This window comes from Primulina eburnea, chromosome 2 (genome assembly GCF_022965805.1).
Source record: "Primulina eburnea isolate SZY01 chromosome 2, ASM2296580v1, whole genome shotgun sequence".
Classification (NCBI taxonomy): domain Eukaryota; kingdom Viridiplantae; phylum Streptophyta; class Magnoliopsida; order Lamiales; family Gesneriaceae; genus Primulina; species Primulina eburnea.
Genome location: NC_133102.1, coordinates 34,824,185 through 34,837,504, shown reverse-complemented (window position 1 = coordinate 34,837,504; position 13,320 = coordinate 34,824,185). Strand labels below are relative to the sequence as shown.

Genomic DNA, 13,320 nt, shown 5'->3' with positions numbered 1-13,320 from the left:
CTTCCATCCGAACGTCATTTCGTGTAAAACGCAGCGGAAAAATCAAGTGACCGATTCATCCCCGGAGTTGTAGGAGCTAAGAATTTCATGTGGATTTGTGGAATCTGAGCTCGAATTCTTTTCTCTTCTCTGTTTCGGCGATCGTTAATCGCCATAATTTTGCAGCCGATTTTGCCAACAACTTGAACATCTTGATCTTGATCTGCCCTCTCCTAGGTGGAAGCCTTTGGCTTGATTTGGAAATGGGTTTCTCTCCATTGAATTCCATCTTTGTTTCTGTTAAAATTTGTTGAAGAAAACAGGGGACTAATTTGCTCGTCAGGAAATATGAGCCAGAAACAGAGCGAAAGTAAGAGTTTTAAATGGGGTTTTTGGAGGGACAAAAGAGTCAAATTCCTGATCCTTTTGGTGCAAGGCTCTTCACTGGGTCCCTGTGTGATGTAATGAAACCGTGAATTTGGACTTTTGGGTGACGTAAGTAAGATAGGGCATGAGTGTCGGAGATGTCTTAGTTATATTAGATAATGTTTTATAGAACTAATCTAAGTAAAACATTTTTTGTGGTCGACCACTAACAAATTCTAGAATGGAGTTTTTGCTTTTTTCAAAATTTTGTGTTGGATGAATTTTTAATTTGAGCTCCACTGGATACCAAGGATTGGGCTTACTCTTTAAGTTGCCTTTGTATGGAAATATTACAAAAGACTTTACCGTTTAGTTAAATTTGAAATTCATCATAGTAATTATTAAGATCGTGGACTTGAATTTAACAGCACCCTAAAAGTTAGCTCAAGTTGAAAGGATTGTTCAAGTCTATACATACAATTATCAAGAATTTAATTCGTTTGATGTAAGACATCTAACACACCCTTATGCACAGATCACATAGTTATCAAATTCATATGCAACTCTCGATATCCCAATGATTGCATATTTGATAGGGATATATGTTTTTAAGATATCGTATTATATGCTAATCATAACCTACTGGTTCTTGCATGCACTATCAGTGATACCTAGGGATCATAGTGTGGTGCTACTAGAAGTTCTTACCATAATCTGATAGATGAAATCAGACTTGAGTTTTGACATAATTGATCAAGGGGTTGTTGAAATAATGAGGCTAATTAGGGTACGCCTGAATAAGGACAAATGTTGTCTTGAATCACATGAAGTTGTGAAACAATGACTAGCAGTATTTCTAAACCATTGACGGTCACACAAGTGTTTGAAATATGTATTCCTGTTGAGTTAGTCGAATTCAAAGAGTTCAATTTGATGATTATGTTTGATTGAAATCAAACTTGCTGCTTATAAAAGAGTTTATAAGTAGATTACATATTTGGAAGTTGTGGAAGTAGCTTGATTGCTCATTTAGTGTGCAGAGTGCAACTGCTTAATTTATTGAAAAAATTTCAAAATTGGCATCTGTAAAAAATTGAACATTTTAAAATTTTTACATTCAAAATTTCATTTTTCATTCTATTAAAGAGTTTTGTACCTTTGTCACATCAGTACTGTCTGATCGTAGATTGGAAATATATATGAGTCGACAATCAGAGGAAATTTTAATTAGTAAACATGGAAAATTTAGTTAAATGTTGATTAGTAGATTTTAACAAGTTGCTCAAAGAATATTTTGAAGGATCTAGAATCAATTAATTAAATAATAGTTATTTAATTATATCAAGGTTTGTAAAAAGTTGAAAAAGATGCATGAAAAATTTTACAAATGAAACACACACGAATGTAGAAGAGTTATATTAAGATTGTGACGGAGCCATTGATTGAAAATAAAAATATATTGTCAAAAGTCGATTAGACAACAACGCAAGAAAATCTATACATTGATTATCTCTACTCTTTCTCTCTCTCACTTAGGATTTTCGCCAACCTTGTAATACCAAGCTCTTCGACCGAGCTCCTCCACAAACTGCCGTTGTCACCGCCTGCCGCTGTTGCCACCGGTGATCGCCACCTTCCGATGAGTTGCTCTCATGCAAAACTTCGTCTATTTTTCTAATGTGACTTAGACAAGAAATTCAATCTCCGATTGTGAATCATACAACGTCCAAGAAAGTTTTGATTTTCAAAATGGAAAAATTATTTAAAAATTTTAAACTTTCACTAAGTCTTGAGTACGAAAAACAATACTTCAACAAATGCAACCGTAAAAAATTTGTTACCAGATATGGGTGCGATAAAATTGCTGTAAGAAAATTTGGACATGCTAATAAAAATTATGTACTTTAATTGAAATTGAATTATTGTACAAGTCAAGCGTGTTGGATCAATTTTATTTTTATGGGCTTATATGTGAATAATTATGTGTGTGGGTTGTCTGTTAAGTTAAGCCCAAAATAAAGTGATCAAATAAAGTTTCGGGTTATTGGGCTTAATGTATCTAATGGGCTGTGGGCCTTTAATGTGTAGAGACATAAGTGTAATTTCTGTTTTTATGATGGGCTAAAACGGAAATATCAGAAGATATTATCTATAAATAAGGGTCATGGTCCCCAGATCTCGCGTTGTCACTTTCACTATTCTCTCCCCCATTAAGAAAATAGTTCTGAAGAGAAACTAAAGGATTCTCTCAAGGAAAGAGCGCGTAGATCTGGAAGATCAAGACACGTTTTAAACAATTCAGGATTATGGCTTCAGGTACGCTTCCGCTTAAGTTTTCAGTCAAATTCTTAATGATTTAACGTGATGGATTCTGCGGTTTATGGGTTTTACCCAACAAGTGGTATCAGAGCCATTCATGTTTGAATCATTGAGATTTGTTTAAAGTTTTTGGATACTATTTGGATCCAGATCTGAAAAATAAAATTTTGTTTAAAATTTTTTTTGATATGGCTTTAGATCTGGAAAAATATATTGATATGTTTTCAGATCTGAAAATATTTTGATACGGTTTCAGATCCGAAAATTTTTTGGTTTAGATCTGAAAATTTTTTTTTGATAAGGTTTCAGATCTGGAAAATATTTTGGTTGAAAACCAAATCTTTTAAAATTTCAGTTTTTGGTAAAAAAAAAAAAAAGATTTGGTTGTAAATTTAAAGATTTGGTATCTGATTTCGATTTTCCTTCCAGTTTTTTGTTCAACAAAATATTTTAGAGGAAAATCGAAAATTCGGATTTTTAAAAAAAAAAAAAAAAAAAGTGTACGGATTCGGGCCGACCCGTACGGTTTCAGGTCGGGCCGTACGGACCCGGTTCGGCCCGACATGTACGGAATCGGGTCGGGTCAACCCGACTCGTACGGGTCCGGGTCGGGTTGACCCGACCCGTACGGAATTTCGAAAAAAAATATTTAAAATTTTTTTCCCCCGGTTCTGGTTATTCGGTTAAGGTTAAATTTTCATTAATTCAAATAATGATAAGGTTATATGTATTTTTAAAATTGATTAATTGAAATAAAATGTCGCCAAAGTGACCTCTTTTATGGAAATTAATTTTATTTTAAAATACAAAAGGATTTTGGGTATATGTGATTTATATGAATATTGATCGGCCCAAAGGAAGGTTAATATTTAATATAATTACATATGCACTTGTGGTGGTAAACATGTGATAGTTATTCGGTTTTTCATGTGAATAATAAATCGGCCCAAAGGAAGGTTGTTATTTGACATGATAGTTACTATCAGTGTTTGACTGCTGCGCCAGGATATCACTTACAAGTTAATCTTTTATCCAAAGATGAAACATTAATGGAGTGCTCGATATTCTGTTCATGGGGATTTACATTATTTGAATTTATTGATTATTTTATTTTGATATTTGGTTGAGCATGTATATTTGGTTTTTGTTCTCTGTTCAGATTTGACTCCTGCAAATATTCATTCCAACATCAATTCTATTCCTATGTTAAATGGCTCTAATTTTAAATCATGGCAAGAGAATTTGTTGATAGTTCTCGGAGTCATGGATTTGGACCTTGCGATAAGGGTTGACTCTCCTCCCGCCATTACGGATAAGAGTACCTCTGATGAAAAGAGGGAGTTTGAAAGGTGGGAGAGATCGAATCGCATGTGTATGATGATCATGAAGAAGGCCATTCCAGAAACATTCAGGGGCACAATGTCTAGCGACATTGCTACGGCTAAGGCTTTCCTTCAAGACCTCGAAAAGAGGTTTGCTAAAAGTGAAAAGTCTGAAATTGGTATACTTATGGCAAGCCTCATTTCAATGAGGTACAGAGGTAAGGGCAACATTAGGGAGCACATTATGGAAATGTCTCATCTTGCTTCAAGGTTAAAAGCACTGAAGCTTGACCTCTCCGAGGACTTGCTGGTGCATCTGGTTTTGATATCTCTTCCTACTCAGTTTAATCAGTTCAAGGTGAGCTATAACTGTCAGAAAGAGACTTGGTCTCTGAATGAGCTCATCTCGCACTGTGTCCAGGAAGAGGAAAGGTTGAAGCAAGACAAGACAGAAAGTGCTCATTATGCCTCTACCTCGAAGGTTAAAGGAAAGAAAAGGAAGGATAAAGAAGCTGCGGATACACAGCCTCCGAAGAAACAACAGAAGAATCCTAGTGATTCTCAAAGTTCTGGTTGTTTTTTCTGTGGCAGTGATGGGCATATGAAGAAGCAGTGCAGTAATTATCACGTTTGGCGTGCTAAGAAAGGTATGCTTCTGAATATGGTTTGTTCTGAGGTTAATTTAACTTCAGTGCCTAGACACACGTGGTGGATAGATTCTGGTGCAACAACTCACATCAGTGTGTCTATGCAGGGTTGCCTGGATTTCCGAAAACCAAGTGATGCTGAAAGATTCATCTACGTTGGTGACGGCAACAAAGTTGAAGTTGAGGCAATAGGAAAATTTAGATTATTGTTAAAGACTGGAATATATTTGGATCTTTCTGAAACATTTGTTGTACCGTGTTTTAGACGGAATTTGATTTCCATTTCTGTATTGGACAAATTTGGTTATTCTTGTTCTTTTGGAAATGGGATATTCAGTTTGTTTCTCGATTCAAAATTGGTTGGTTCTGGTTCTTTATCAGGATACGATAATCTTTATTCTTTGGATGTTATTGCTTCATTTAATGAATCCCTGCAAACAAGTAGAGGCACTAAAAGAAAATTAATCAGTGAGAATTCAGCTGCGTTATGGCACAAAAGATTGGGTCATATCTCTGAAAAGAGAATAAGGAGACTTGTGTCAGACGAAATTCTCGAACCGTTAGATTACACAGATTTTAATAATTGTGTTAATTGTATAAAGGGAAAACAAACCAACAAAAGGAGATTTGAAGCCAACAGGTGTTCAGGCGTCCTAGAACTTATACATACTGATATTTGTGGACCATTCCCTTCGGCTTCTTGGAATGGTCAACAGTATTTTATAACGTTCACAGACGATTTTTCAAGATATGGCTTCATTTATCTCATTCATGAAAAGGCACAGTCATTGGATGTGTTCAAAAGCTATAAAGCTGAAGTTGAAAATCAACTTGGCTTAAAGATTAAAAGCGTTAGATCTGACCGTGGTGGTGAATACTATGGTAGATATGACGGTTCAGGTGAACAACGTCCAGGACCTTTTGCTAGATTCCTAGAGGAATGCGGTATCGTCCCACAGTACACTATGCCGGGTTCGCCACTATGAATGGTGTTGCTGAAAGACGAAACAGAACGCTTAAGGACATGGTGAGGAGTATGATCAGTCATTCTACCTTACCAGAATCACTCTGGGGAGAAGCACTAAAGACCGCAGCATATATCCTTAACAGGGTTCCAACTAAGGCAGCGGCCAAAACTCCTTATGAACTTTGGACGGGTAAAAAGCCCAGTCTTAAGCATCTGCACGTTTGGGGATGTCCAGCTGAGGCAAGGCCTTACAAGCCTAATGAAAAGAAACTGGACTCAAGGACGGTTAGTTGTTATTTTATTGGATACTCTGAAAGATCCCGGGGGTACAAGTTTTATGATCCTACGAGTAAGTCGATTTTTGAGTCAGGAAATGCCCGGTTCTTTGAGGATGTTGAGTTTGCGGGGGGAGATAAAGTAAGGGATATTGTCTTTGAAGAGGAATATGTAAATATTCCCACAGGTGTCTTGGACATTGATCAGGATCATATTCCTCACTTTGACTAAGACACAATACAGGAAGACAATATTAGAGATCCTCCCATTCCAGATGAACAAACTCAAGCACCTCCAGAACCTATGCCATTAAGGAGATCCACTAGAGAGCGGAGAAATGCAGTGCCAGATGATTACATTGTATTTCTTCAACATTGGACTGATGGAGGATGATCCTATTAACTTCCGTCAAGCCATGAAAAGTTCTAACTCTCAAAAGTGGAATAATGCCATGAATGAGGAGATAAAGTCCATGAAGGACAATGACGTATGGGATCTTGTCTCATTGCCTAAAGGTATGAAGCCCATTGGTTGCAAATGGATATTTAAAACCAAGAGAATTCGAAAGGCAATGTGGAAAGATATAAGGCTCGTCTTGTCGCTAAAGGCTTTACACAGAAAGAAGGCATTGATTATAAAGAGACTTTCTCTCCGGTTTCTTCGAAAGACTCTTTAAGGATTATAATGGCTTTGGTGGCGCATTTCGATCTTGAGCTTCATCAGATGGATGTATAGACTGCGTTTCTAAATGGTGACATTGATGAGACGATTTATATGGTGCAGCCAGAAAATTTTGTGTCCAAAGACACAAATAATATGGTTTGCAAATTAAAGAAATCCATCTATGGGCTCAAGCAAGCATCTCGACAATGGTATTTCAAATTTCATCAAGTGATCATCTCGTTTGGTTTTGAGATGAATTTTGTCGATGATTGTGTGTACCATAAGTTCAGTGGGAGTAAGCATATTTTTCTGGTTTTATATGTTGATGACATTCTGCTCGCTAGCAACGATATAGAGTTGTTGCATGAAACCAAGAGATTTCTAGCTAAGAATTTTGAGATGAAAGATCTTGGTGATGCATCTTTTGTACTGGGTATTCAGATACATCGGGATCGTTCTCGAGGTATTCTTGGATTATCTCAGAAAGGCTATATCGAGAAAGTTCTCAAGCGATATGGGATGCAAGATTGTAAACCAACGGATACCCCTGTAGCTAAGGGAGACAAATTCAGTCTCAAACAATGCCCAAAGAATGATTTTGAGGAAAAGGAAATGCAGAAGATTCCCTATGCATCTGCAGTGGGGAGTCTGATGTATGCTCAGGTTTGTACACGTCCAGATATTGCGTACGTGACAGGAATGTTGGGACGATATTTAAGTAATCCAGGAGTGGAACATTGGAAAGCAGTCAAAAGGGTCTTACGATACCTACAGAGAACAAAAGATTACATGCTCATATATCGGAGGTTGGATCAGCTTGAGATCATTGGGTATACTGACTCCGATTTTGCTGGATGCCAAGATAGTATGAAATCTACGTCGGGCTACATCTATCTCCTTGCTGGAGGTGCCATTTCCTGGAAGAGTGCTAAACAGTCACTTATAGCCTCTTCCACCATGGCAGCTGAGTTTGTAGCGTGTTATGAGGCATCCAATCATGGAATATGGCTGCAAAATTTTGTCACGGGACTGCGCATTGTTGATGGCATTGAAAAGCCACTAAGATTACATTGTGACAATAAATCAGCAGTTATGTATTCCAATAACAACAGAAGCTCGACGAAGTCTAAACACATTGACATCAAGTTTCTGGTTGTTAAAGAAAGAATTCAGAGTGGAAAGTTGTCTATTGAGCATATCGGTACAAACTCCATGGTTGCGGATCCGCTTACTAAAGGACTACCACCCAAACAGTTTCATGAGCACATTGCTAGTATGGGTGTTATGTCAATTGAGGAAATTCAGTTTTAGTGGGAGTTTGTTATTTTAAATGCTTTTCAGTTGTAGACATTTTCAGTTACAGTTATGTAAATTTATTTTCTGCAGAAATAAATTTCAAGTGAAGTCACACTCTGATTATGGTTTAAAGTTTGATCTCAATAAGGTTAAGGGAGGACCAGTTGGAAATAGGCATGTTACGGTCACATTGCATGAAATTTCCATGCTACACATCCACTTCATGATCCATGTCATTCAGTTGTGTTGGCATATGTGACCATTGATGGGTCTAGTTACCTTGAGTGTAGCGAAGACTGCTTTGATCCTATGTTGATGTGATTGATGGACCGGATTGGTTATAGATACATTTCGGAATGACAACAATTTTTGAGCTCATAAGGTTATTTTCACAAACATAATTATAAAGTTGCACATATAGCCCAAGTGGGAGATTGTTGGATCAATTTTATTTTTATGGGCTTATATGTGAATAATTATGTGTGTGGGTTGTCTGTTAAGTTAAGCCCAAAATAAAGTGATCAAATAAAGTTTCGGGATATTGGGCTTAATGTATCTAATGGGCTGTGGGCCTTTAATGTGTAGAGACATAAGTGTAATTTCTGTTTTTATGATGGGCTAAAACGGAAATATCAGAAGATATTATCTATAAATAAGGGTCATGGTCCCCAGATCTCGTGTTGTCACTTTCACTATTCTCTCCCCCATTAAGAAAATAGTTCTGAAGAGAAACTAAAGGATTCTCTCAAGGAAAGAGCGCGTAGATCTGGAAGATCAAGACACGTTCTAAACAATTCAGGATTATGGCTTCAGGTACGCTTCCGCTTAAGTTTTCAGTCAAATTCTTAATGATTTAACGTGATGGATTCTGCGGTTTATGGGTTTTACCCAACAAAGCGTCCGATTCAAAGCTGCCAAGTTTCATATATTTTATATGTGGGTGATCGATCTGATAGCAAATTCATAGAGAATACTCTCACTTCCAATATTTGTCATCTATACTTCAAATATCATTAAACTTGAGGATATCGTGTAACAAACTTTGATGTTACAATATACGTCCTTGTTTTATTTAACATTTGATATTGAAAATACTCTACCATTATAATTTATTTAGCACACAAAAGTATCTTGATCTTATCTAAATGTTATAAAAATTCAAATTACCATATAATTTGTCAGTTGAAATTGTTACAAAAAACGAAATCATAAAAAAAATCTTTATAGTTTATAATCTCTAAAATTTATACATAATATATATAGTTTTGCTATGTTGTTCATAAATCATGTTTTCACTCACCTAGTAGATGTGACATATCGTATCAATATTGTATATCCAGTAAGTAAGTGTCATCTTATTAATAGACACAGTTAAACACGATTAATGAACAACATAACAAAACTATATAGTTCAAGATCTGAAAATGAAAATTTTTCATAAACAAAATTTGAAAATGAATGAAAAATAAATAAAAGCTGGAGGTGTTAGAAATTTGAATCAAATTTAGGGTTTGAATAAAATTATGACTCATGAATGTGGGAGTGTCTTTTGAGTTTCCACATTCTTGAGTTACTTGAAGACTTTTGGTTCTTCATATTCTTGAGTTAATGGGAAGATTAATTGAGTTAATTAATCTTGAATGACTCTTCGTGTGCATTTTGGGGCTTATAAATAGTGTGTTCATTTCCCCATTTCAAAAAAATGAAAATTTTATCTCTTTCAAGCATTTTCTTTCAATTCATATTGTTATCTTTTCATTTGACCTCCGTTAGATCTCGGTGATAAAGTAAAGGTACGTTTTCAGTTCGTCGTAGTAGTGCCTCGTGCTAAGTCACTGCTGGTTGTTCCGTTGTATCCTGGGAAGCAGACGTCCAAGACGATCCTCGAAGCACATACAAAATGAGACAAATCTGTTTTAAGGACACTGTATTCCATTCAAGCCTCGGTTTGGTTTATTTTGAGCATTTCTCTACTGTTTTACTTCACTATTGATTTGCTGGTTTCTTTGTCAATAGCTTTCTGTACTATACCATTTGATATATTGTGCAACAAACTTAAAACAGATTACTCATTACGTGGTTTGTTTCAGATATGGCTACTGAAACCAGCATAAAATGGGAAACTGGTTATGTTTTCCCTACTGTGGCTCAAGTTGTCCCTCATGTTACCCAACGTGTTGCTGCGGTTGTTGTCCCAGGCAGTCACGGTGAAAATCCCGAGAAGTTCACTGGTGTGGACTTCAAAAAGTGGCAGCAGAAGATGTTGTTTTACTTGACGATGCTGAACCTGACTAGATTTCTCTCTGAGGATGCTCCTAAACTCCAAGAGGGTGAGGGAGATGTTGAATCAGTTGGTGCGGTGGAGGCATGGAATCATTCTGATTTCTTATTCCGAAACTATGTACTACACGGATTGGCCGATTCGCTCTACAACGTGTTTTGCGAAAAGAAAACCGCTAAAGAGTTGTGGGAATCCCTTGACAGGAAGTATAAAACTGAGGATGCCGGGGCCAAGAAGTTTCTTATTGGCCGCTTTCTGGACTTTAAAATGGTTGATTCAAAGCCAGTTATCAACCATGTTCAAGAACTCCAAGTGATTCTTCACGAGATTCACGGTGAGGGGATGACTTGAGTGAATCATTCCAAGTGGATGCTATTGTTGAGAAGCTACCACCAGCTTGGAAGGATTTCAAAAATTACTTGAAGCACAAGCGAAAGGAGATGAATGTTGAAGAGCTCATTGTTCGACTTTGCATCGAGGAAGACAACAAGAGTTTGGAAAGACGATTGTTTTCTCCTGTTGCCGCTAAGGCAAATGTGGTCGAGCATGGTCAAAGCTCGAAAACGAGAAACTTCTCTCCCTCCAACAAAAAGTTGAACCTCAGAACCAAACAAGGCGTTTCAAAGAAAATTTCTATGGAAAATGCTATAACTGTGATGGCATGGGTCACAAGGCATCTGAATGTAAGAAGCCAAAGAGAAACCGAGAGGTGAATATGGTGGAGAACATATCTTAAGAGGTTTCAAACATGAATCTATGTGCTGTAAACTCACTACAAGAAAAATGCCCAACAACAACACCTCTACGACAACGGTTTTTTTGAAAAACCGTTGTCGTATAGTTTTTAACAAAGGTTTTAATGAAAACCGTTGTCGTACGTGAGTTTTGACAACGGTTTTCTCAAAACCGTTGTCTTTTAGGGTGTCAACGACAACGGTTTTCTAAAAACCGTTGTCTTTCAGCATTTTTTTAGGGCAAAAGACAACGGTTTATGAACTGTTGTCTTTTGGCATGTTTTTTTAGACAATCGACAACGGTTTTTGAAAACCGTTGTCTTTTAGGGTGTCAACGACGACAGTTTTCTAAAATCCGTTGTCTTTCAGCGTTTTTTTAGGGCAAAAGACAACGGTTTTATGAACTGTTGTCTTTTCGCGTGTTTTTTTGGACAATCAACAACGGTTTTTGAAAACCGTTGTCGATTAGCGTTTTTTTTTTTTAAAACAACAACAGTTTTTAAAAACCGTTGTCTATTAGCGTGTTTTTTTGGACAAACGACAACGGTTTTTAAAAACAAACTTTGCCACATTTAGCGACGGCTTTTCCAAAACCATCGCTAAATATAGCAACGGTTTTCATAACCCGTCGCTAATTTCAAATTAGCGACGGTATACAAACAACCGTCGCGGCTTTTGATCTAGTGATAGCGACAGTTTTCAGTACATTCGTCGCATGTTTAAAATTAGCAACAAATTTAGAACAGCCGTCGCTCAATATAGCGACGGTTTGATATTAACCGTTGCTACTTTTAGCGACGGTCTTCACTGTCCGTCGCTCATTTGAAATTAGCGACAGTTTAACAAAATAACGCGCAAACCCTCTATAAATATCTCCATTTTCCCCCGAAATACTTAAATTTTTTTTTCTCTTACACAATTTTATCACTTCACACAACACTTCAATTTTTTTTCACCACTTCATAATATTTAATATTTTTCTCTCTTACACAATTTTATCACTTTACACAACACTTAAAATTTTCTCACTACTTCATAACAAATAAAATTTTTCTCTCTTACACAATTTTTATCACTTTACACAACACTTAAAATTTGTCTCACTACTTCATAACACATAAAATTTTTCTCACTTCTTCATAACACTTAAAATTTATCTCTATTACACGATTTTATTTCGATTGTTAGTTTCTTTTAGATTTATTAAATTATTAAATGAATTTTTTTATTTTTCGAAACAATTTAGCGACGGAAATTATGATACAAGACCGTCGCTAATGTTAGCGACGATTATGATATGAAGACTGTCGCTAATTTAGCGACAGTTGACGTAACCGTCGCTAATTAGCGCCGGTTGACTTAAACTTCGCTAATTGGCAACGGTTTGGAATAAAACCGTCGCGAAAATTATTAGGGACGGTTTTCAAAAACCGTCGCAAATTCTACCTACCACGACAGGTAAAAACCGTTGTCGTTGAACGAACTTTTAACAACACCCTCAGTTACAACAGTTTTAAATGGCCTACGACAACGGATAAAATCCGTTGTCGTTTTGCGTTTTTGTAGTAGTGACTCTGAAATTAATCTGGTGGGTTCAAACCCAAGGGAGTGGTGGATCGACACTAGTGCCACTCGCCATGTTTGCTCCGACAAGGAGATGTTTGCTACTCTTGAGGAATCTATGAATGAGGAAAAGCTATTCATGGGAAATTCCGCCACTTCTGATATCAAGGGTCAAGGAAAAGTTGTCCTAAAGATGAAATTTGGAAAAGAACTAACTTTGAACAATGTGTTGTATGTACTGGACATCCGTAAGAACTTGGTGTCTGGGCGCTTCTTAACAAGCATGGTTTCCACATTGTCTTCGAGTCAGATAAGGTGGTTTTGTCGAAAGTGGAATGTTTGTTGCCAAAGGGTATGTTTGTAATGGTTTATTCAAACTCAATGTAATGACTATTAATCTTGTGATGAATAAAGTTAATACTTTTGCTTACTTGCTTGAGTCTTCTTGTTTATGGCATGGCAGACTTGGACACGTTAATTATGATACAATTCATAGATTAATTAACATGAAAAGCATTCCAGCATTCCAAATTGATAAACAACACAAATGTGAAACTTGTGTTGAGACAAAACTAACAAGATCATCTTTTCGAAATATTGAAAGAAATAGTGAACCACTTGATTTAATTCACAGTGATATATGTGATCTAAAAAGTGTGCAAACTCGTGGTGGAAATAAACACTTCATCACTTTTGTTGACGATAGCACAAAATTTTGTTATGTGTATCTCCTTAAAAATAAGGATGAAGCTATTGACAAATTTGTCCAATATAAGAGTGAAGTTGAAAACCAACTTAGCAAGAAAATTAAGGTGCTAAGAAATTATCGTGGAGGTGAATATGAATCACCATTTTCTGAGTTTTTTGCTCAACACGGGATCAAACACGAAAGAATTGCACCTTATTC

At 36.5% G+C, this 13,320-nt stretch overlaps 1 protein-coding gene across 1 annotated transcript; it reads left to right on the top strand.

Annotated features, from left to right (window-relative positions):
• Positions 1 to 9,927: 9,927 nt before the first annotated feature.
• On the top strand, positions 9,928 to 10,467 carry LOC140824250 (uncharacterized). Its single transcript, XM_073185846.1, has one exon. The coding sequence runs from the start codon at positions 9,928 to 9,930 to the stop codon at positions 10,465 to 10,467; it is 540 nt and encodes a 179-aa protein (XP_073041947.1).
• The last annotated feature ends 2,853 nt before the right edge of the window (positions 10,468 to 13,320 follow it).

Excerpts from the sequence above, each read along its gene's own strand:
- LOC140824250 (XM_073185846.1), top strand. The coding sequence starts at position 9,928 with ATGGCTACTGAAACCAGCATAAAATGGGAAACTGGTTATGTTTTCCCT.